This window comes from Phoxinus phoxinus, assembly GCF_949152265.1.
Source record: "Phoxinus phoxinus genome assembly, chromosome: 25".
In the NCBI taxonomy this organism is placed as follows: domain Eukaryota; kingdom Metazoa; phylum Chordata; class Actinopteri; order Cypriniformes; family Leuciscidae; genus Phoxinus; species Phoxinus phoxinus.
This window is the reverse complement of record NC_136900.1, coordinates 5,649,874-5,676,213: the sequence shown is the minus strand read 5'-3', so window position 1 is coordinate 5,676,213 and position 26,340 is coordinate 5,649,874. Positions and strand designations below refer to the sequence as shown.

The 26,340-nt window shown below is 37.1% G+C and overlaps 2 protein-coding genes across 3 annotated transcripts in view; one reads left to right on the top strand and one right to left on the bottom strand.

Annotated features, from left to right (window-relative positions):
• cdk10 (cyclin dependent kinase 10) overlaps positions 1-20,564 on the bottom strand; it is a 32,694-nt gene extending 12,130 nt beyond the window's left edge. The window contains exons 1-8 of one of the 2 annotated variants that reach the window (XM_079603032.1): positions 20,270-20,564; positions 19,555-19,787; positions 18,479-18,551; positions 18,284-18,355; positions 4,105-4,207; positions 3,906-3,987; positions 2,338-2,405; positions 448-500 (exon numbers count right to left, since the gene is read on the bottom strand). In XM_079603032.1, the coding sequence (XP_079459158.1) occupies positions 448-500; positions 2,338-2,405; positions 3,906-3,987; positions 4,105-4,207; positions 18,284-18,355; positions 18,479-18,515 (415 nt within the window). In that variant the 5' untranslated portion in view covers positions 18,516-18,551; positions 19,555-19,787; positions 20,270-20,564. Of the gene's footprint in view, positions 1-447; positions 501-2,337; positions 2,406-3,905; positions 3,988-4,104; positions 4,208-18,283; positions 18,356-18,478; positions 18,552-18,650; positions 18,790-19,554; positions 19,788-20,269 lie in introns of those variants that run through there. The other variant, XM_079603031.1, reaches the window with a different exon arrangement.
• The window catches only part of ccdc136a (coiled-coil domain containing 136a), a 74,912-nt gene continuing 67,187 nt past the window's right edge, over positions 18,616-26,340 (top strand). Inside the window, exon 1 of the transcript XR_013796430.1 lies at positions 18,616-18,927. The gene's annotated coding sequence lies outside the window, so the exon portion shown is untranslated. The remainder of the gene's footprint in view (positions 18,928-26,340) is intronic.

The following is a 26,340-nucleotide window of genomic DNA, read 5'->3' as shown; positions in this document are numbered from 1 at the left end:
CCGGAGGGTACAATCTGTTTTTTTTTTTGGTGGGGTTCCCCTTTTATACCGCGTTACTGGTGTCGATTCAACCCACAGACTTCAAAAACAATCTGGGGCAACAGTGTAAAAGCAGCCCATTCGGCGGGAAAACCGCAGACTTGGCAACACGGCCACAGTGGACCAAAGCACTGTAAGGCAAGGGAGGGAGGACTCAACATTTTTCTTTTTACTAACTAAATTATTTTAAATGTATATAATTGTATTATTTAAAATACACAGCATGATTTTTATTGATAATTTTCCCGACTCCCCTGCGATTTCTGCCTATGCATAAAGATAATCAAGTCTACTTACAAGAGCATTTTCACATTATTCACGCCAATTAAGTCCCATTTCCACTCAAATTCACACTATTCTCTACATTTTATTTACATAAAAGAAAGTTTTTTTTTTATTTCCACTCACCTATCTTAACACAGCCCTTGTCTGTCATCAGGAGATTGGACACCTTCAAATCCCTATAAAAAAAATCATAAGCATCAACATGAGAAATAACGAAATTCATAATTTAAGTTCCACATTATTCATACTGGATAATCAGTATATGTCTGTCTAAAGTTTGGAAACATTAAAATTTTTAAAGGTTTTGACAAAGTCTCTTTTGCTCACCAAGGCTGTATTTATTTAATAAAAAATACAGTGAAAAAAAAAACAGTGAGTAATATTGCGAAATATTATTACAAATTAAAATAACGGTTTTCTATTTGAATGTATTTTAAAATGTAATTTATTCCTGTGATCAAAGCTGAATTTTCAGCATCATTACTCCGGTCTTCAGTGTCACATGATCCTTCAGAAATCATTATGAGGATTTGATGCTCAAGAACATTTCTGATTATTATCAATGTTGAAAACATCTGTGCTGCTTAATATTGTGGAAATTCAATTGCGATGCTTTTTTCAGGATTCTTTGATGAATAGAAAGTTCAATGAACAGCATTTATTTGCCTTTATTAAATATACATTTTATGTAACATTACAAATGTCTTTACTGTCACTTAATAAAGATAATAGTATTTATAAATGTATAAATACTGTGTAAAATGTACACAGTAAATGTAAATTCTCTCTTTTTTAAATTTTACTACACTTTTTATTATTTTTAAATGGTTTTACTTTTTCCACAAAAATGTTAAGCAGCAAAAACTGTCAACATTGATAACCATAAGAAATGCATCTTAAATGCAAATCAGCATAAAATGAATTCTGAAGGATCATGTGACACTGAAGACTGGAGTCATTGTGTAATTTATTCATCACAGTAATACATTACATTTGAAATGTACGGAAGAGGATTAGGGCCAAGCAATAATAAAAAAATAAAACCATCTCGAGATTAAAGTCATTATAATGCGAGATTAAACTCGTTAAATTTCGAGAAAAAAAGTCAAAATACAATCTTGAGAATAAACTCATTACATTTCGAGAATAAAGTCGTTGTGTTTCGAGAAAAAACTCGTTAAATTGCAAAACTGTCTCCATGTTTACTTCGTAAAAACCTTTGCATTGCTGCCAGAATACCATTTTCGGCCCCATGTCGGCGCGGATCATCTCGGGACACCCTCCTATGCCAGTAACTGTTTTTATGAAGTAACTGGCTATTACTTTAGGATCGTTGTTGGTTGTGTACAGAATGTACCGTAATGACTGTAACCATCTGTACAGCCATTAATGGCAATGCCGTACGGTTTTAATTTATCATAGCTGTCCATATGCTAGAGTGCATTTGGGCCTTCGCAAGTGTACTGGCGTCTTCTCAAGCGTCTCCTTCGTCGAAATTCCACACGTTTGTGTACAAGATTGTATTTAGACTTTTTTCTCGAAATTTAATGATTTTTTTCTAGAAACACAACGACTTTATTCTGGATATTTAATGAGTTTATTCTCAAGATTTTATTTCGACTTTTTTTCTCGAAATTTAATGAGTTTTTTCTCGAAACACAACGACTTTATTCTCGAAATGTAATGAGTTTAATCTCGCATTATAATGACTTTAATCTCGAGATGGTTTAATTTTTTTGTTATTGCTTGGCCCTAATCCTCTTCCGTAGAAATGTATTCAAATAGAAAACAATAATTTTAAATTGTAATCATATTTCACAATATTACTCTTTTTTTATTAAATAAATTCAGCCTTGGTGAAACTTTTGACAGGTACAGTAACACTCAGTAGCAGAAGGTTATTAAATGTAGAAAAGAAAATGTTCACTCAGTGTTCACTGTGCAGTTGAAGAAATAGACCTGAAATGTCTCACTGAACAGAACAAGCTTTAATTAATATTAGTACGCTCTGACCTGTGAAGAATGAAGTTGTGATGTAAATACTCCAGTCCTTTAAGCAGCTGAAGAACTATACACTTCACCTGTGAAAGCAAACACAATATCAGTGCAGCTGCCAGCAGCAATTCCGGGACCAAAGGACAACAGTGCCATATATATATATAACGAATTAATTCAATTAGAGATAGCATTTCCAATGATAATTGTAATAAACATCTTGTTGGGTGTCCTCGACATTGAATTATTCATGCATTAAATGCAAACCATTTGACCTATCAGAAATTCAAAAACTTTTAACAAGCATGATCTGAAGATGGTCACATGGTCACAATTTTGTGGAGATCTGAAAAATGCTGTAGATCATCAAAGTAGGGGCCTCATTTATAAATACGCATACAATCATACTTGATCCTAAATTCCATGGCTTCCATCAAAACGGGATTTTAAAACTGATGTGAAAAGTTCTTACGCGTATGCCAGCAGAAGAGCATGTATACAAACGTTCTGTGCTTATAACCTAACATCATTTATTATATCTAACATCATTTGCTAAAATGTAAAGATAGAGAATCATGTTCAATATACACTAATATTGTTATATGTACACATGAGCAACATGAACTCTAATAACATAATTCTTTATGTTTATGAATTTTCTTGTGTGTGAATTTACACATACACACGCTGGCCAGAAACTGGGCCATGCCTAGAATATATAAACCCATGATGATGAGCGTCATACTCCTTATGAACCATAATTTGAAATTCTGTATTCTGCCCATTCAATAGATGAGTCGAAACGCTCGTTCACTTGAACTAAAGATGAACTGCATTTTATTAAGAGGGATGCAGTTAAGAACGTTTTTGTGCGTACAGCTGTTGTAGGAACTTTTAGAAAACTGTCAAACATCCAAATATAGGATATGATATGATTTTAAACGAGGTTTTAATTTAAATACTTGTATCACTTTAATCTGCATGACCAAATTCATTTAAAGCGAGCACTCAGGACAATATTTATAAAATGTTATGCTTCCTCCAAATTTCTTAGGTACTTTCAGAGCCTGGTGCTCACGTGACCAAAGAGTTGGTAGAGCTGAAGAGCAATATAGCCCAATAAAGAAGAGTATTCACAATATGGCCACGGTCATTTTCAGATTTATTGACCTGTAGTGCCGTAACTGCTCGGTATCTTCAGGTGTGCTGGCGATGACATATCAAACTTCGCTTCAACAGGGTAAAGAAGCATTACAGCCTCACTTCATGTTCTCTGACAAATTCATTGAAGCGTATATAAAAACGGTTTGGTATAATGAAAAGCTTTTAATATCTTTTGATCATGATGTCCTCAAGATGCTCTAGCCATAGGAAAGAGATAAAAAAAAGCATGTCTATTTAAAAACAAGACATTCATATTGATAAAACCATACACATGCTGCAGACTGTTGCTTCTTTCTTAATATCTGTATGTGTTTCCAAAGTCAAATTTCTCATAAGAGAATTCTTACCATGTCTTTAAAAACCTATTCTGATTTCAGACGTATGGCAAAGTGTATGAAGATGAGGGAATTCCTCAAACGCACCTGAGCTTCAGAGAAAGGCGACTGCATGTTCTCTAGCAGACTGGCGAGATCTTGCTCACAGTAACTCATCACCAGAAAGAGGCTGACGTTAAAAATAATAAAAATAAGGCATTATGAAATAAGACACAGTAAAACAAGACTTAAATACATTTCATACAACTGTTTATATCTGTGAATGAACAGTATTTGCTTTAGTCACCTCTCTAAATGGCTTCCCACCACCACCTCCTTCAGCTCTACAATGTTTGGGTGTCTCAGTCTGATCAGCAAGTTAATTTCCCTCAAACTGCTGATGGGAATCCCTAAACATAGAGAAACAACATAAATACCATACAAGGTTTCGGTTTCTACCGATGTGAAATGCAGTTCAGGTGTTCCTTGGGAGTGTCATATTGTATATTAACTATATTTGTATTTGATGAAAATGTAAATGTGTATAATAATTAGTTCATGTTACACTTAAGGGATAGTTCTTTACTCGCCCTCATGTCGTTCCAAACTCGCAAGACTTTCGTTCATCTTCAGAAACACAAATGAAGATATTTTTGATGAAATCTGTGAGCTTTCTATCCCTCCATTGACAGCTACGCAACAACCACTTTACACTTCAAAAAGTTCATAAAGAGATCGTATAACTAATCCGTCTGAATTGAGCAGTTTAGTCCAAAATTTCTGAAGAGACTTGATTGCTTTATATGATCAACAGATTGAATTTAGGCTTTTATTTACGGTAAACAAGATAAACAAAAGCTAAAGCATGTTCAGTTGACGTACAAGAGCCAATGAGGTTCATTCTCATGTTACGTTGCTCATTTGAAGCTTGCCAATGTTTTTGTGTGAATAAAAGCCTAAATGAAATCCGTTCATCACATCTTCAGAAAATTTGGACTAAACCGCTCAATTAATATGGATTAGTTTTACAATCTCTTTATAAACTTTTTGAAGTGTAAAGTGGTAGTTGCACAGCTGTCAATGGAGGGACAGAAATATCTTCATTTATGTTCCGAAGATAAACAAAAGTCTTATGGGTTTTGAACGACATGAGGGTGAGAAATGAATGACAGAATTAACATTTTTGGGTGAACATTAATGTGTATCATTCACTAAACCTCATATACTCATTTCAAACCTGTACTTTTTCCATGAAATACAAAAGGTGAAATTTAGCAAAAATCCAAGCTGCTCTTTTTCATACAATAAAAGTAAATGGACAATGGGGCTATCAGACACCAACAAGGACAAAAATAAATCCATATGGTGTGTGTGCTATACTCCAAATTTTCTGAAGTTAGGGTTAGCATTGTGTGTGGACACACATTTACAAATCTTACCTTTAGTCCTGACTCTCAAACTTGGCTGCATATCCTATCTAATACTGTAAGATCTTAGCGCCGCCTTTGAAACTATAGCCTCCGCCTTGGACCTTGGCGCCTTGGACCCACCGCTCTGCACATTTTGTATGTCGCTCTTATCTGATGCCTGCTATATAGACTAAAGACAGATTTCAGCAATCCTTTAAGATCATTACAAATCACATAGTACGACATGGATCTAATAAACTTGGGTTTATGTAAGGTGAATGTAAGGTGATGACACCTACTGAGGCTACGACGCAAGTAAGTATAGAAAAATTTAACTGAATCCGCATGTGCTAGTGGTAAACAAATATAGCTAGATAAATCACACTTTGGGACTAGGGGTTATGTCAGTGTTTCCCACAGGATTTTGTGAAACTGAGGTGGATGAACATCGGCCTCTCTAGGGGGGTCTGGGGGCATTGCACCCGGAAGAATATTTATAACATCTTTAAAGTTAAATTCATCAATCAGGTGCACTTTAAGAGTTCAAAATTAAGAGCTCCAACCCATTTTCAGCGTGTAAATTGAACAAAGAAAAAAGTCTGTGCATTGACTTGTACCTGAACTTTAAAGGGGACTCAAATCTCTTTTTAGTTGTGATATAGTGTCTCAGTCCCCATTACAGTAATTTAGCTATGTAACCATATATTGTAAAATAAACAATGAAAAATAAATGAAACTTTAATAATTAGTTCTGTCCTAATTTCTATACTTGAAAGAGATAAACATGTGAGCTTTGATTTTGACGAAAACTGCAGTCAAGCTTTTATTTTAGTGGAAAACAAGTTTACAAACTCGTCTCATTACAAATCTAGTGAAATGCTGTAATCGTCAACTATGCAAAAGTGAAAATAATGCTTAACTGGTGCCCGTTACGATCCCAAATGCCTAATCGCGCTTTCGATTTTAGTTTGTTTGACAGCAATGGTGCAAAACATGACATTAAAGACCTTTTATGTTATTATGAGAAGTTGAAATATATTTTCGGGCCACCACAGATAAATCAATGTATGGCAAACACTGTGTGTGATCACTTTAAAAAAAAGAGGAGGAAGCGAAAAAGGAAAATATGGATGCGGTATTGACTAGGGAAAAGAGGCCAACTTGGAACGCCAATTTTGTAAAAAGAGCTTTGCAAGTAGTTTTAAGTTTAAGCGCCATGTCACGTTGATCAATAAGCCATTTCATGTTGCATTTTGATGTAGATCGTAGCAGCAAACTTTGATCGCAAAACCGTGACAAGAGCCATCTTTGAACCTAGTAGCCCCGACCACAGAAATCGCCACGATTGGTCATCTTTCGTATGCGACAGCCCAAAATCGTACATTGTGTACTGGGCATGATACAGTAAAGCTCTCACCTAATGAGCTGATGATCTACATCAGGTGTGCTAAATAAGAGAGACATGCAAAATGTGCAGAGCAATGGGTCCCCATGACAGGGATTGAAAAGGGTTTAGATTAGGTGTGCAAAACTCAGTTCCTGGAGGGCTACAGCCCTGAAGAGTTTAGTTCCAGCCCTGCTCCAACAAACATACCTGTACCTGTAGTTTTCGGGAAAATTACAATGTGAAGTGATGCCCTACTCACACTGAAGGGCAGAGCCCTTAAAGTGGGAACTTTGGAGACAGCAGGGCACTTGTATGCCAAAGTTGTTTGGAACACACTTGACAAAGGGAGCAACTAAAGACCACATAATTTCCTCATACCTTCACATGGATTGTTAACACTACAAAAGCTAGGCAGCGACAACAGGATTATCTTTTACACTAGGGCTGCACGATTATGCGCAGCTTGTCGGTGAACCACAGCTCTGTGATCAGTAGTAAATGCTGCTCCATCTTCAAGCCTTCTCGGGTATTGTCAAAATAATAAAGTATGTTTATACTTCAATGCTAATCGACATAGGCCTTAACCTTTATCTCTGTATAGAATACTATGAAATAATGTTGTGTGCCTTATTCTATTAGTCGACATGAAATCAAAATTGACCCCATTTACTTTGTTAGCGCATATTACTAGTCTTGTGGTGAACAATTAATCCGTGCAATTACATTAATACACAGAAAAAAATTGTTTGCCGTGGTTATCTTTAATCAAAGTCTGAAAAGTTACTTCCGGTCTGGAAAGGCATTCCTTTTCTGATGACGTAGGTTTGACGGCTTGGGTTGAAAATGCTTAACCACTCCCTCAAACCGTTAGTCTGCTATGAGCGAGAGATGGAGAGCTGACGTAAAACCCTGCCCTCTGTTCAATATTCCCTTTCACTTGGAAATACGTCACAACACTGGAGAAAAGTTGTTTGCAGCTTCCGGTTCACGCGGACTTTAAGCCACATTATCTCACAGAAGGATGTTTTCAAACACTCAAATGACGTTATAAAGTGAGTTTGGAGTAAAAACGTCACGGTTTATTTGACTGTAACCCTGTTCCCTGAAAAAGCGGGAACGAGATGCTGAGCGCCATGGGAATTGTTTGTGTACGACCGGCTGTCATTAATGTGTGTAAGACATCAAATAAATTGGCTTTGAACTTGAACCTCTGTCGATGACGTCACTGGAACACACGCTCGTCAGAGGCTACAAATAGATGTGCAATAGGTGACCTCTACAGGTATAACTGTTTGAAGAGACATCCAGGCACATCCTCAGTGCAGCAATTCCTGCTTTTTCAGGATACAGGGTTGCAGTCAAGTAACCAGAGATGTTCCCTTTCAATAGGTACTCTCAAGCTGCGCTGAGCACTATGGGAGCAAGAATAGCCACATCGCCGCATTGATTGTTTCTGGACCCCTCACGGTTGTGTAGTGTGTGCTCACAAGCACGCGGAAGGTCTTAAACATGAGCTTGGGATGTTGACTCAAGGACTTGTGAGCTAAGAGTAGCATGAACATCCAATCTATACAATCTTATAAATGTATGGGGAGCGGACCAGACTGCCACATCACATACTGTACTTGTTATAAGGCGGCGCCCCTTGCCAAAGCATTCTACCCTGGTAGAATGGGCCCTCATAGGCTAAAGCAATGGCATCTCTCACCCAGTGTGACATTGTTTGCTTGGTGGAAGTCGCTCACTGGTTACGACCCTCTTAAGGTGTGTTCACACAACAAGCGACACGATACTATTAATTTCAATGGGGAGTGGGCGATTTCTGGCGACACGCACGACAGCAACCGTTGGTGACCGGATGGGGCGTGTCTGGTGTTGAGATCTGCTTAACTTTATGCAAATGAAGAGCGACTTTTGGGAGCGACAACCAATGGGAGTGAAGTCAGTGGAGCGTGCGTGATCCAACTCTCTTCAGTGCTGAGTCTGACCGAGGCAAGTTGAACGAGAAGCTAACTTTAGCAGTCAGAAACTGTCCTATAATTTATGATAGATCTCCGTGTACATACAGTGGTATTCACCGTGCTGACTCCGAGCCTGAATGGTTTCGTGAGCCCAGATAGACCGGTATTTACCCGTTTGCTGCAGTTAAATAGCAAAGAGCAAAGAGCACTCGCTCTTTGCTATGCATTATATGTACTGATTCCATTTATATTTAGACTTTTTCTTCCAAAATATTTGTTTGTAACAGCATGAAAACTGATTTGTTGTCTACAACATGGAGTAACATCCGTGAATGTCACTCACAAACATTACTAGGCAAACCAGTAGTGGTTACGCCCACTAGCGTCCTAACCGCCAGCCACTGGCGACCTGCAGCGACAAAGTCGCTTGTAGTGTGAACGCAGCTTTAGCAAATGAAAAGCTCTGACTCCCGCCACTAGCTAGTGCGGTGGACGTAAGTCTGAAGAGCATGGACTGGACTCAGTGAAGTTTCACTTCAGTTAATTGGGTCTGTATGACATGCAGTACACCACCTTTCAAAGACACCCCATTTAGTGGCATAGATACTTCTCGTGGAGGGAGTTCTAGCACTGAGAGTGGTCTCCATGACATCAGCTGAAAGCCCAGAGTCCCTCAGTTGCCATGAAGTTCCCCTGCACTTGAGACAGAAGGTCCCTCCTGTTCAGTATCGCCCAGGGGTTTATGTAGGTGACAACCGTAGTGTTGTCCACCCGCACTAGGACATGGTAGCCCCTTTACAGGTGGGAAGTACTCCAGAAATACAGCCATCAGTTCGAGGCAACTGATGTGCCAATCGAGATGATGACCTAACCAGATCCCCCGGGCTGGACGGCCACCTAAGACCGCTCCCCGCCTATATGGAAAGTGTCTGTCGTTAGCATATTGCGATGACAACACGGACCTAAGCGGTGTTCCAGTCCAAAATTGTCATGCCCTTCACTTGCTAACTTCCCTCCGTCTCGTTCACTCGGATGTACGTCATTGCTTACGTTGCAGGAGTGCCACTACAGGCGGAAACTGCAATCGGCTGAACTGGACCGTCCGAATCCCTTGATCACTTGGAATCAGCTGGAGTTGATTTATTATTATTTTGTTTAGAATTTGTTTAATGCAGCATCCAAATGTATATAGGAGTGTTTTGGTTGTTTTAAATAAAAAATATATAATTAATATATCAGAGTTGTTTGATGTGGTGGTGATTAGACGAGATCTGTGGTGACGTCACAATCGTACTTCATTATGGGACATATATGTGCGTGAAGTGTACATATAAAGTAGACTCAAAATCGGGGAAACGAGGGTCTGTCCATATAAACTTCCCTCGTCCACTTCCTGAAGTGGAACGCACTTCAAAATGGCGGCAGGGATTCCCCCGAGGGCAAGTGCTTAGGGAAGTTCGCAAGTGCGTGTCTAAAAGTAGAACGCAGCCCTAGAGAGGGACCCAAGGTGAGGAACCGGGGTCTGAGCCAGATAGAAAGGGAACGAAGCCGCAGCGCGTAACCCTTACCATAAACATCATTGTATAAAGTGCAAGAAGCGTTCAAAACGTAATTTCCATAAACATGGTTTTTAGAAAGGACACAAAGCCCTCAATGCATGCCTTTGAGCCACAACTGAAGCGGTCTCATGTGTAAAAGCCCATAGAGATCACCGTGGATGCAGTTGCCATGAGCAATAACACAGTAATGTCCTGACGTAGCAGGATGTTGCTTAGGATGCTCAAAAACGGTGACTGACCATTTAAACCCCCAAGTACGTTGGCCTCTGGGCGAGAGAGAGAACGCTTTTCTTGGCATTGCGTCTCAACCCCAGAGAGACAAGATGAGCGAGGATCGATCACGTTGTCGAAGCACAAGCTCTTGAGACTGGGCCTGTATCAGCCAATCGTCTACATAATTCAAAATGTGGGTGGCCCTGGAGTCGCAGCGGAGCCAGACGTTTTATGTATGTGCGGGGAGGCTAGGTTGAATGGAAGAACCCGGTATTGGTAAGCTTCACCACCGAAAGCAAAAGGTCCATCTATGGTATAAAATGACTTTATCTTGCTGGAGTTTATTCCTGTTCTCATGTAACTTTCTCCCAGGTGTCTCTTAGATCACAGCACTGGAGTAGAGAGCACTATGAATTGTTCTTCATGTGCACAGTAACTGAAATTTAAACTGTTAAAAGAAAAGGCTCAAACTATTGCATTGATATAATACACTACGCATCAATATCTCTTCCCTTTTGGCTTTAAACTTTTCAATGCGAAGCTCTGCGACTCCATGTTGCTTCAAGCGCATCATTCTAGGAGCCTTTAATAATATAATACTTTGTGCAATGAAAGATTATTAAAAGCCTTTCTTCTTCTGTCCATCTATAATATGTTTATGCCTCATTAAACACCTGCGCTATACATTTAAAACAAATATCTTTTCATTTTATAGAAGAAAAATATTTACTTGTTTTTAATGAATATATTTTACAACAATACAAACATTTTAACAGATTTAGTGCTACACTTAATCACTCATCTCCATGAATTTTTTTTTTTTACTAAATGTTTTACTAGATTTAATACAATTATTGTGCACTCATGATTTTTCTAGAGTAACGTTTGATGCTGAATTTCCCACTAATCTAGTTTATAATCATATTTTGTCATAGATTATGATAATATAATATTTTCATTTGTTTTTTTATTTTATAATGATGTTTATGGAAGTAAAATAATGCCAAATGTTTTTGAAATAAAAAGCCTGTTGAATTGCACTACTTGAAAAAAATATGCATTGCATTAACCATGCTTGTATTTTAATGAATTGTATTTTTAGGGCTTGCATTTTTATGGGCTGAAATTCAACATGGTTGTATATTTAAGCTGTGAATATTTCAAATCAAAACATTTAAAACACATTTTCATTAATAAAAATTCAATAATCCATATTCACCTTTCATATTTCACTTCCAAAATATTCAAACTGTTTAAAAATGCAACCTATAATATTCAACAGGCAATTTTCGGTCCATTTTATTTCACTTTACAAATTCGCTTTCACAAATTCAGTGGTTCAAATTCGACAGTAAATTCAACATTGACATCCAGGAACTGCAGGAAAAGCAGTAGATTACCGAGCATAATCTCCATCTGCTGTTAATCGACCTCACCAGCAGGGGGTGCAAGCGTGTGTTGTTGACGAAGACCAGAGCAAGTTAGAGCAAGCCATTCATTCATTCATAAAAACTGATTTATAGAAATGTAAGTGTATTTGTGATTATTATGAGGGCTGTTTTTATGTTTAATTCAGTGCCACTGTGTAGCCTACATTCATCTTTCTCTACCGTGAACGAGATTATAATGTTATTCGCCCGATGCTGATGTACAGAACAAATGTTACATTTGAGGTAGACATATAGCCTATTTCTCTTGGTTGTTTAGTTGCCTCAACTTTATATCGCGGCGATGTGGTGCGCGGGTTTCCCTCAATAATTCAGGATTGCTGGGCATATAAAACGCTTAGCTTAATGGACTAATACAGTGATATAAAAGACCAAACTCACACCTTATTGAGAAGGCTGTACTATATGGCTACAGGCAAGCAGATGGACTCAGAATATGAACTTAACACGCAGAGTTTCACGCTGAGCGTTTCCCAGTGATATACTGGTTATAAAGTTGGCTTTCGTTGGACGTTCGCGCATTTAGGGACCGTCTCTAAAATTACATACGACATTGGTATACACGTTTCTAACTTCAATAGCATTGGAAGAGAATGACTTACAGTCATAAAACCAACTGTAAAGTGTTCATGTAGGTGTCTGGCATGATGCACACCTTTTACATTTAAAAAAATATATTTATTCAAATAAATAGAAGTTTGCTATTGAAGTTAGAAATGTGTAGGGCAGGCCTATCTTAATATCGTATGAAACTTTAGAGACGGTCCCTAAATGCGCGAACATCCAACGTCAAGCCAACTTTATAACCAGTATATCACTGGGAAACGCTCAGCGTGAAACTTTGCGTGTTAAGTTCATATTCTGAGTCAATCTGCTTGCCTGTAGCCATATAGTACAGCCTTCTCAATAAGGTGTGAGTTTGGTCTTTTATATCTGTATTAGTCCATTAAGATAAGCGTTTTATATGTCCAGCAATCCTGAATTATTGAGGGAAACCCCAGTACTGCAGCACATCGCCGCGATATAAAGTTGAGGCAACTAAACAACCAAGAGAAATATATGTCTACCTCAAATGTAACATTTGTTCTGTACATCAGCATCGGGGGAATAACATTATAATCTCGCTCACGGTAGAGAAAGATGCATGTAGGCTACACAGTGAAGACACTGAATTAAACATAAAAACAGCCCTCATAATATTCACAAATACACTTACATTTCTATAAATCAGTTTTTATGAATGAATGAATGGCTTGCTCTAACTTGCTCTGGTCTTCGTCAACAACACACGCTTGCACCCCCTGCTGGTGAGGTCGATTAACAGCAGATGGAGATTATGCTCAGTAATCTACTGCTTTTCCTGCAGTTCCTGGATGTCAATGTTGAATTTACTGTCGAATTTGAACCACTGAATTTGTGAAAGCGAATTTGTAAAGTGAAATAAAATGGACTGAAAATTGCCCGTTGAATATTATAGGTTGTATTTTTAAACAGTTTGAATATTTTGGAAGTGAAATATGAAAGGTGAATATGGATTATTGAATTTTTATTAATGAAAATGTGTTTGAAATGTTTTGAATTGAAATACTCACAGCGTAAATATACAACCATGTTGAATTTCAGCCCATAAAAATGCAAGCCCTAAAAATACAATGGATTAAAATACAAGCATGGTTAATGCAATGCATGTTTTTTTCAAGTAGTGCAATTCAACAGGCTTTTTTATTTCAAAAACATTTGGCATTATTTTACTTCCATAGATGTTTAACACACAAGAGTAATTATCAACACACAGATGTACAGAAATTCTACTTTTTTTAAATCACTGCGCTGATATCGGATCGTTACCGGCCGATACTCAGAATTTTTGGTATCGGATCTGAAAAATGGTATCGGTGCATCCCTAGTCAAAACACCATTTATTGTTTGAATTTTGTGATAAAGAAACAGAATTTGAAAGATGACACTTTGTGTCTTTTTAGAAGCAAGAAATCACAGAGCTATTTGCAATTACAGGATGAGAGGCACGCTACAGATAGTGTTTAGTAGGAAAAAAACTGCAGACCTGGAAACCCTGGCTTGAACTACTTTCGTATTCATCAGCATTAACCCCTTAAGCCCGGAGGGCATTTTTAGAGTTGTTTTTTCTGAGTGACATACACAAAACTAAAGACTCATAACTCCAAAACTATAGCAAGGAGAGTCAAAAGGTAGGTATCGTTTGATAGAACACTTTTCGATTAAAAGAAATATATAAATTACATTACATTTAGACATTCTCATGCCGAAAAACTGCTGATAAAATACAAAAATATATCATTTTTATTGTGATTTAGCAAATCTTTCTTGTTTAACATACAATAACTCAGGAAGGAAATACGGTAGGGGGAAAGTTTCCCTAAATGTGAGCTGCATCTGGATCAAATTTTGTGGTGAGTAATCACACGTCCTCACACATTTGGAAGGCATTTATAAAATTGTTGTTTTCTGAGTGACATACAAAACTAAAGACTCATAACTCCAAAACTATAGCAAGGAGAGTCAAAACGTAGGTATTGTTTGATAGAACACTTTAAAAATTTTGTCTCTCGCTGTGAAATGCCTCTTTTTATGAACAAGTTAAAGGGATAGTTCACTTTGAAATTAAATTTTGGTATGTTTTAGCTTACCTGAAGTGCATCCAAGATGTAGGTGTCTTTGTCTCCGCAGTAGTTTCAATTTTGATATTTTTAGGTCAAACCGTTCTTGTCTGTCAGTCATATAATGCAGGTATAGGCACTGTCCCTAATAGCATGCAGAGAAAAGTCCAAATTAAAAAATTCCCCATCGTAAGTGCACATTGATGGCCTAAGACACGAAACAAGCGGTTTGTGTGATAAAACGAACAGTATTTATATCGTTTTTATCTCTTTTACACAACCACGTCCAAGTGATCTGTTTACACCGGATTTCTTCCCCGGAAACTAATCTAACCGCCTTCGATTGGACGTTGCATTTTTAAACTCAGCAGAAACGCGTGTGATTGGCTGTACGGCTCAACGTATGCCTTTGATTGACCTGAACAATGAAGCGAGTCGTGTGTCAAGATAGAAGGCTTACAAACTGGGAATAAGTGAAAACTCAACACTCCCGGATGAGTTCGCGCGAGCTTAGGTCATCAATGTGCACTTACGATGGGGAATTTTTTTATTTGGACTTTTCTCTGCATGCTTTTGGAGACAGTGCCTATACCTGCATTATATGACTGACAGACAAGAACGGTTTGACCTAAAAATATCAAGATTGAAACTACTGCGGAGACAAAGACACCTACATCTAGGATGCACTTCAGGTAAGCTAAAACATACCAACATTTAATTTCAAAGTGAACTATCCCTTTAACTCGTCAAGGGGGTCTCTCATTTCTGGGGCCAGTGTAATCTGACTCATAATCCATCTCGCCAAAAACAAGAGATGCACTGTCCTCTGCCCGAATCGAAGAGGCGCTTCGAAGTCAGGCAAGAGGACATCCCGATCTGGAAAGAGAGCGAGCGATAGGGACGGACCCGTCGTGAGCACTGAACAGTTCACAGTGCTCACAATCTCCGTGCTCCAACACAAGAGCAACATGCTCTTACCCAAACACACAAAGCAAAACTGGTGTGTGTCGTATTCAGGCATGGGCTGTGAACACGGAGAAACGCACCGTTGACCTTGAGTGACGCTCATTTTTCACTTTACGCTGTAGACAACTTTTTCAGCACGCTGCAAACTGGAATCTAACTTTTGACTAGAGAGTGGCAGAACAAGTGTAGCACACCCAGAACAGTCTCTGAACACAGAAACCTGTAGAGCGCACCTGTTGCACATCTATTTGTAGCCTCTGACAAGCACTTGTTCCAGTGACGTCATCGTCATCGTCTGAGGTTCAAGTTCAAGGCCAATTTCATTGGTGTGTTACACACTATTCACAGCCGGTCACACACAACGTGTTCCCATAGCGCTCAGCGCAGCATTGAGAGTGGCTTTTCAAAGGCAACGTGTTATTAAATGTTGTCTTTTGTTGGACAAGAGGTTTGTAAATATATTTAAAGGGGTGGTTGAGTATGATTTCACTTTTCTAACTTTAGTTAGTGTGTAATGTTGCTGTTCGAGCATAAACAACATCTGCAAAGTTACAACGCTCAAAGTTCAAAGCAAAGGGAGATATTTGCTTTTAAAGAGAAGGACTGCAACAAACGGCTGGTATGGATATGATGGTATGACAATATGATGTCATATTGCTCATGCTCCGCCCACGACCGCTGACGGACTGTCCCGTATTAGCATATTTCCGCTCTCAGCCATTGGTATACTATCCGCCAAGGCAGCACTTTACATGTCTTGTGTTAACCCGCCCCGTGTAAGAGGGGTTGGGTGAGCAGTTGCTCAGTATCATTTAAAGAGACATGCACCGAAACGGGTCGCTGTGAACAGAGCTGTTACCTTGAGGAGGTAAAAGGGTGTTGCTTTAAACAACCATTGAGGAATTGTAACCAAAGTACCCTAAAGAATCATACCAACTTGTGGAAAATGGGCATCCGATGACCCCTTTAAGCACTTTACATAAAGCATTAAACGCATTTCTTACTGTACCTATGAAACTTTTTAAAACTTAATATGAAATGCATGACGACAATGTGTGTAATACATCACACCAAAACAAAACAACTTGAATTATTCTGTTTATAATTTAACTCCAACTCTCCCGCCATAATCTAGATTTAAAATGAATCGCGAGGATTCGCCATCCTGGGTCACATGACCAAAAAAGATTAATAACTTCCTTGAAGTGACCATCTCATGTTCTCTTTGCTGACTTGTGGAATGGCCCTTCGTGAAGGGATTCGGCTGTTCACTTTCTTTGGAACGCCCCAATAAATGGTGTCCCCTTCCCAAAGTGCCCTTTAAGGGTGCAAAAATGCTGTTTGGGATTCGCCCTTGAAATAAGCCTGAAAGACATGATAAGCTGGATCAAGTGTGTTTAATTAGGGTTGAAGCTAAATTCTGCAGGGCTGTGGCCTCCAGGAACTGAGTTTTGCACCCGTTTTAGATCCTACCTATCTGATAAATCATTTGTGCTAACTCAGAGATCAAGCACAACTGAGTGCCACAGGGATCAGTATTTCACAGTATCTGCTTCCCTGGAGGAGATTTCCCCACATAATCACCTCTAAACATAAAATGCTAGAATAGAATTTGTCACTTGATGGCTGTATCATTACAGCTAAGAATGTAAATATGTTGTGTTTGATAGCAATTTGCTTTTGATAATCACATTGTAGAACCACTAGGCTAAACAATGTGTTCCTAATTTCAAGATTATTGCGATGCTTTATTGGGTTTCTGTTCTGCAAGCTCAATAATTAAAGCTCCATTTGGTTTAAAATGCAGCTGCTAGAGTGCTTACTAGATCCAAGAAATATAAATAATAAAGATAAACAATCCATTTGGCCCCACACAATTCTGAAACCCGTATCAGATGTTCATTTTCGCCAGTTCTGATGCGTGTGCAAAGTTTTGTGAGTTTTCAAGCAAGTTTAATAGGCCCTAAAAAATGTGATTCAATGTGGAGAAGAGAAAAAAAATAAAAAAAATAATAATAGGAGTAATTCCAAGAGGGACCTGAAGATAAATATCACAATATTAATTTAAAATTGAGGGATTAAAAGACTGAAATACTACCATAGCTCCCTGATAGGAATGCTTCAACCTCTAGTATACCGGATTCACGTTTTTGAAGTTTACATGGAGATGATAACGTTTTAATTTTTTTTTCAAAACTTGTACCCTGGAACCTATTTCAAAGTTTGCGTACTCGAGCCACAAAACACTGCTGTCGTTCAAATGAATGGCCAGAACACAATAAAAGTTTTCTGTTTTCAGTTTCAACAGTGTTGTGCAAGCGGCCCCTAAGATAACTAATTATTTTTTACAATGGAAGTGAATCAATCAAAAACTTACTTTAGCTGGACGATAACTTTTTTCTAGAGCTGGTGTAAAGCCAACACAATCTCTGTTCCATTAATTTCCTAGTATCAATGTAAAGCTGCTTTGAAACAATCTGTAGGCTACCTATATAAATGAAGGTGACTTGACTTGTAACTTTCTATCACAGTAAGAATAGATATCATGTAGCTTCAAAGCATCTTAGCGCTTTGAGGTGCCAGAAAAGGCGCTATCTAAATGTAACAAGTTATTATTATTATTATGTAGCTGTGTATTGTGAATAAATGTACTTGCACAGTATACTATACATGCAAAGAACCATTGCAATTTCTTCTTTTTCCTATTTGGACAAAATTGCTTTCAGATGAATGTAAAATGGTCCACTTTTCATTGCATGAAATAGAGTAACGTTAGCCTAAGAAAACATTACACGATATTCTTTTGTGTTTCATGGAAAACGAAAATCATACAGGTTTGAAACGACATGAGAGAGTGTATAAATTATGACAAAACTAATTTTCCCTTTGAAGTATCAAACTGACCATCTTTCTCTTTATCCATACGCACTTTCTTCAGCGCAACAATTTCATTTGTCCTTGTATCACGTGCTCGGTCTGTAAAACCACAATCATTCACTCAATCAAGAAATGATTATATTTATGTATGACACATCACAGATATAATGATGCATTGTATTTTCATTGATATGAGCATTATTGGCTGTTTGTGAGACTCACACACGATCCCATATGTTCCCTCTCCAATCCGATTCATCTTCTCGTACTCCTTCACACTCCTGCATTTCCCCAACTACACACATCACGCACAATTACTGCAATAACTGTTTATGTAACTCTTGTTTTATAATACAAATACAGCTTATATTTATTAAAAGACAGCCGGTCTTACCCGTTCTCTGTGGGGTATTACAAACGTCTTGTTTGTTTTTAAAGATTTCAGCTTTAAAGGCTCTAAATCTGTTTCTGCTGTGCTTTCCATCTCCAATCACTCCAGAATCGTCCGGATCAATGATTAATACAGCACTTTAATGTTTCATTACTGTAAGTTTTCACGTAAAGACAGAGCAAATCTAACTTAGTGCATCTCAAGTAAGCGGAAGGGTAATGAACTCCGTGAAAGCTTACAGTCGCTCATGAACGTCCACATGGACAACCATCAGCGTTTGGTGAGTTTATGTTCTCGCACAACACAATAGTAAATCTGATAACTGAAAATAAATATAAGACGCTGATATGGGAGATCAGGCAGTACATTATCACAACCAGATACTTCAAATCAGAGTATTTGTAATTGATTTATTTGTTTTTGAAAGGGATTTATTTTTATTAGGCCTATCTCATTACCTTTTTGTTGATTTATGGTAATTTAAGTATTTGTTTAAAATGGACGGAGTAGCAGACGGTGGGCTATGTGTCTAAACTATACATTTTTATTTTATTATTCTGATTTAGATACAATTCAACTTTCTAAAAAAGCACACAAGACAACGCGGTCACGTAGCCTACTTTTTACATTAGAGGATGGCAGCTTCTTCTTTTTATTTATTCATTATTTATTTTTTGTATTGGATCGTTGAATGGAAATATGATTTCCAAATGTACCCGTACCAGTCCTTGAAATTAATACAGAACTGTTTTGAGTACAAAATGCCACTGGTGACATAAACAGTGGAGGATCTGCTTTCTGAAACTTTCTGACCCTCTGAAGGAAATATAACTTTATATGGAAACGAGTCATTAGCTCGGTAACATTTACCCCCATGACTAGAATAACTAACATTTGTATTTCATACCTCATTAAATCAGTCTGTGCCTTTGACAAAATGACCTCGACCAACAACCACAGGACTTCCCATGGGCCGCGGCTCTTTATTTGCATCCTCTATTTTCAGACTCACTGGCCTCTCCAAAAGGTTTTCTCTAGATGGAGTTGTGATGATGATCACGGGTACAGCAGAGTTATTTAATGATGAAGGTGGTGGTGGAGATGATAATGATGTTGAATCACTGCTGGGAGACTCCTCTACTGTGAGAAAGAAAAAAAAAGTACAGTTTTATCTTTCTTTATCAGCATTTTACAAATTGCAACCACCCATTCATTAATATATAAACCGTATCACTATATTGAACGTTTGAATTGAATTGCTTAGCAATTACAATGAGTAGCCTCATAAAATATTTAATTAATAAAATATTTTACAGTAGCCTATGCTATATTTACCATTAGCCATGATCATAATGTCATATTTTAGTGTGTTTGTTTAGGTTTTCTCTAATCACACTGAAGTGCACACTCCTTTAAATTGGATTACTGGGAAATTTACGTCAGAAGAAAAACATTATAGATTAACCTAATTAATCTGACACAGCAGGACAGACAATATCGCAAACAGTAGCCTAGTTAAAAAAATTAAGTTCATTCAAATTAATGTCTAAATGGATATTTTAAACTGTCACCTCCTACGTCTCGTTTTTGAAACATAAAGCCGATAAAATGGTCGTTTTTACCTGGGAGAACCTGCTTTCTCGGTGCAGAGCCCATTCCCCATCACGCAACGGAATTATTCTCTCTGTAATACTTCTGTTTGTGAATATTTCTTTCTCCTACTTAGGCATTTCTCGCACCGGCATTCTTCCTCCGAAGCGGACGGAATACTGTAGACTTAAATACACTGACAGTGACAGTCTCCTGCAGACGCAATACTTCTTCAACTGCACCACCACACCACACCGCTACACACACCGCCGAGCAGAGACTCCCCGAGCAGTTTAATCCGATGCCTCGAGCAGGTTCTTTTTTTATGAATTAAACACATACAGCGCAACCACTGTTGTACGATTACCAAAATGAATGACTCAAATGACTCGGTTCTTTTTCGTGAATCCAAAACAAATCTCTCACTATTTATGTTAACTGTGAACATTTATTTTTATTCTTTAGATTAGTTAGTTTGTTTGTGTTTTTGTTGAGACTGCATCAAAACGTTGGATTTATGCCGCATTTATAAATACCATAAGTCATTCGTGTAAACTTTTTAATTTGTGATGACGCATTTCCACTATTACATTTTAAATTAGAAATGTTGAACCTATAATTTAAACACACAGGCATATCATACTTAATACAACAAAAAACTATGGACTGAATTGCGATGCGATTCATTTATGCTTGTGCCTGTTTCACTGAAAGCATTATATGTCAATTGTTGAGGAAAACTTAGTCAAGTAAAAAAGTTTAACCTTTCTCTTAGATTTTTCTGTAACTATTTATATCTGCATAATCAATATAAGCAGGTAACCTTCATTTATAGCCTATGGGCCTTTTGCTTTTTACAGTAAGGATTCAAAGCAGCTTACAGTAATAAAAGGAAATTAATGCAACAAAGATTGTTTTGGATGTACAGCAGCTCTAGAAGAAAGTCATTGTCCAGATTAAATAAGGGTTTGATCCTGTAGTTCGTTATAGAGATGGAGACGTTTATATATTTCAGAACAACTCGTACTTTTATTAGCCACCATGGAGAGCTTGCTAACAACACGATGCCATATCACAACCCTCCGCCCTCGTTCCCAGGGGGCACTTCAACACAGGGAAATACCACATAGCTTCCTTAAACCTAACTTAAAGGATAATTCCGGTATTTAACACCTTGAGTCTATATTGTAGTTTGTTTTGGATGAACAAGAGTGGTGGACAACATTTTTTTGACAATGGTTCCTCTCTCGAGTTTTTGACTATAAAAGAATTGGCCATGGACCCATTTAACATTGGAGTCAATGGGCATGTCCGAAAATGTCATTAAAACAACCTTTAACATTATTTTTCAAAACTGTGCAACTCACCGAGTGATTAGTGATGTTAGTTGATGTTCCAGAACCAATAAGTGTTGCGAAATACAGTTTCTGTCGTGTTTTATTCATCATTTTGTAAAATCCCATTGTTGAAAAAATAGTTCCACTATAGCAAAATAAACGGATTGGAATCATATATTGCGACGATATATTGGTAACGCTTTAGATTACAGCCCGGAAAGTACTGCGTAATTACAATGAAATTACAGTGTAACTTTCGGTAATTACAGTGTACCTATAAAGTACTTATGTGTAAGTATAGGGGAACAATATGTAAAGTCTTGGGAATAAAGGGGTAACAACCAGGAAAATACTGCGTAATTAAAACTAAATTACAGTGTAACTTTCGGTAATTACAGTGTACCTATAAAGTACGTGTAATTATATAGGGGAACAATGTAAAGTTTTGGAATAAAGGGGTAACAACCAGGAAAAAACATTTTTATTTAGGCAAATTATTTATACTGTAAGTATTTTAGAACTACGGGGTAGGCTACTTATACTATAATACAATCTTACTTTTGGGAGCAATTTAGCGAGTAGGCTACATACACCTTTTTGTAATAATAGTGTATACAAATACATAAAGGCTTTTTTTCAAATTACGGGGTAGCCTATATCAGTGCATTTACAAAGTAGGCTAATTTGTTTTTATTGCAAAGGTGCACTGATTAAGTTGTTTCAAGGCAAGTAAAACTACAACTTTTTTTTTTTTTAAATGCTGGGGAAATATACTCTTGTTTCTTGTAGTTACAGGGTAAGTATGACATTGCGGGCCGTAAATTAAAGTGGTGCTTCTTACCCTCTTGTTTCATGTAGTTACAGGGTAAGTACAATAAAAAAACACATGTAAACACACAATCTGATATCACTTGGAAAACTTTATTTGAAAAACAACTTATTTCAAAAAAGATTTACAACATATTACACTTATTATTCTTTATTCCTTTTTTAAAATCAACTTTTCATTTCAAATACTAAAGTCCTGACAGAAAGTATACATTTTTTGCATGGCTTCCTACTTCCTCCACCTCCTCTTGTTCCTCTTCTTCTTTTTCTATCATTCCACTGATTAGCCTAATCTTAAGAATGAGTCTTTTGCTATTCTGTATTATGTATTAAAAGAAAATACAGTACACCCAGAAATGTTCTCGTAATTTACTCATCTTTTCGCTACCGACCAACTGTCACCAGCGTCCAGCGAGTGCATGAGAGTCGGCTTGGCTTCGTGTTTGGTGAAGCTTCACGCGTTCATTACGTTCTCGCGGGAGTTAGATGTGAAACTCGCGCGAGAACTGCCATCTCTGTTCTTCTGTATTGTTTGTTTTTCATTATTATTATGTGTTATTGTTTGTATTTTGTTGTGAGCATTAATAAAAAATAAAAAAATCGACATTCGGTTTCTCGGCGCGCTTACGTCACGCGTGTCAAGCGTGAACTCAACCCTCTCATGCACGCGCAAGTGACAGTTGGTCGGAACGGAAGCGATAGTCTTTAAAATGTTTAAATATTTGGTATTTTTCTTACAAACACTTATCGTCTCACGTCAGAAGACATTGATTCATCCATTGGGGTCGTATGGATTACTTTAGTTATTGCTGTATGTGCTGTTTGATGTCAACTTTTAGGAACACATGGGCTTGCATTATGCATTCACAGAGATTATATATTTTTCTAAAAAAAAAAAGTGTGTTAATCTGAAGAAGGAAATTCATATACATCTCGGATGACATGAGGGTAAAAGATGAGTAAATGGTGAGGACATTTCTGTACTGTATTTTCTTTTAACACATAATACAGAATAGCAAGAGACATTAGATTCCTTCTTAAGATTCATCAGTGTAAAGAAAGAAAAAGAAGAAAAGGAACAAGAGGAGAAGGAAACCAAGCAAGAGAAAGTGTTGTAAATCCGTTTTCAAATAAGTTGTTTTTCAAATAAAGTTTTCCAAGTGATATCAGATTGTGTGTTTACATGTGTTTTTATTGTACTTACCCTGTAACTACATGAAACAAGAGGGTAAGAAGCACCACTTTAATTTACGGCCCGCAATGTCATACTTACACTGTAACTACAAGAAACAAGAGGGTAAGAAGCACCACTTTAATTTACGGCGCGCAATGTCATACTTACCCTGTAACTACATGAAACAAGAGGGTAAGAAGCACCACTTTAATTTACGGCCCGCAATGTCATACTTACACTGTAACTACATGAAACAAGAGTATATTTCCCCAGCATAAAAAAAAAAAAAAAAAGTTGCAATAGTTTTACTTGCCTTGAAACAACTTAATCAGTGCACCTTTGCAATAAAAACAAATTAGCCTACTTTATAAATGCACTGATATATAGGCTACCCCGTAATTTGAAAAAAGCCTTGTATTTGTATACACTAGCCTATTATTACAAAAAGGTGCAGTGTATGTAGCCTACTCGCTAAATTGCTCCCAAAAGTAAGATTGTATTATAGTATAAGTACCCCGTAGTTCTAAAATACTTAATAATTTGCCTAAATATTTTTTTTTTTTCCTGGTTGTTACCCCTTTATTCCAAAACTTTAAATTGTTTCCCTATATACTTACACGTACGTACTTTATAGGTACACTGTAATTACCGAAAGTTACACTGTAATTTAGTTTTAATTACGCAGTATTTTCCTGGTTGTTACCCCTTTATTCCCAAGACTTTACATATTGTTCCCCTATACTTACACATAAGTACTTTATAGGTACACTGTAATTACCGAAAGTTACACTGTAATTTCATTGTAATTACACAGTACTTTCCGGGCTGTAATCTAAAGCGTTACCGATATATTGTTTATAATCATCAACGAACACCACTAACCACTCGGTGAGTTTAACAGTTTTGTAAACGAACATTATTGGCTGTTTTAATGACATTTTCGGACATACCCATTGACTCCAATGTTAAATGGGTCCATGGCCAATTCTTTTATAGTCAAAAACTCGAGAGAGGAACCATTGTCAAAAAAAATGTTGTCCACCACTCTTGTTCATCCAAAACAAACTAGCTACAATATAGACTCAAGGTGTTAAATACCGGAATGATCCTTTAAGTATGTTATAACTAACTGGATGACACATCATCAGTTATCTACAGATCCATTCATTTCCATTGTAAAAATCATTAGTTATTAACTTATGACACGGGCAGAAAACTTTTAATGTGTTCTGGCCGTTAATTTGGCGTTTTGGTGGCCCGAGAACACACACTTTGAAATAGGTTTCAAAGTGCAACCATACAGTAGTTGTTTCGAATCGATTTTACACAATCATCATGATTAATAATTTGCATAATTCTGAACAGGACAGCAATTTATCAGTTCATTAACACATTACAAAATAAACAAGCTCATAAATAACAACAAAATATAGGCCTAGTATTAAAATGATAGCTTTAATAATACATGTTATGGTTCACTGGAGTCACATGGGCTGCGTCCTACATCATATTCTCTCTTGAGTAGGTAGGCCTACACTGTAAAAAAAAAAATTTCATCCCAAGTCAAAATTTTCTAGTGACTGATAACATCTACATTTTTCAATTAGTCTGACATATTATTTCTCATTGAGCCAATGTTAACAGACTATTGCAACAATTAATTCAATTTATTTTACAGAATTTCACTTGGGCCAATTTAAACATTTAGATGTGACCAGTCACTAGAATATTTTGACTTGGAGAGGTTGCATTTTTTTTACAGTGTATGTCTGCAATTCGTTTTTTTAAATCATAAAGTAACAGCATATTTGAAGATTTGCATGTATGAATCCTCTAGTATGAGTATCAGCCATATTCCATTATTATCACTCACATTGTGAACTATTTCCCCCTGAAATTTCCTTTGAGAATAGCGACCCCTGCTGATCTATCTGTACCTGACTATCCTGACACCACTGGCTCCTCCGAAAATTGTGATCAGCCCTTGAATTGTGCTTTTCTTGTAATTATTACAAAATTAGCCCCTTCATCTTTCAAGTAAAAAAGCATTTATTTTATTTGCGGATGCACCAAGAGAAACTAATGAAAAAGCCATTAGAAATAATAACAATTAGCCTACCGTACTTTGGTTTATAAGAACACCAATTCCCGGTCAACCCTTCTTTTTAATTAAGAAAAATAAAACATTCTAACAGTCTAATTTGTATTGAGAAAATAAAAACAAGAGAGAAAAAGAAGATAAAAATGAAACGCTGGGACAACTGTCCACGCCCCTGTTTTAACTGTCCAGCACAACCTGGAGTTTCATGTTTTTTTGTTTATTTTACCAGAACACAGACATTTAAAGGGATAGTTCACTTTAAAATTAAAATTCTGTCATCATTTACTCACCCTCAAGTTGTTTCAAACCTGTATTAATTTATTTCTTCTGCTGAACACAAAGAAAGATATTTTGAAGAATGTCAGTAACCAAACAGTAGTCTGTACCCATTGATTTCCATAGAAGGAAAAAAAAATACTATGGAAGTCAATAGACTACTGTTTGGTTACTGACATTCTTCAAAATATCTTTCTTTGTGTTCAGCAGAAGAAATAAATTAATACAGGTTTGAAACAACTTGAGGGTGAGTAAATGATGACAGAATTTTAATTTTAAAGTGAACTATCCCTTTAAATTAATACGTCACATCCACTGTCGAACTTCAAGGGAGAATTCTGCCTTCATTTATGTTTTCTCTCTTCTGGCGCTTTGTCCTCTAAAACA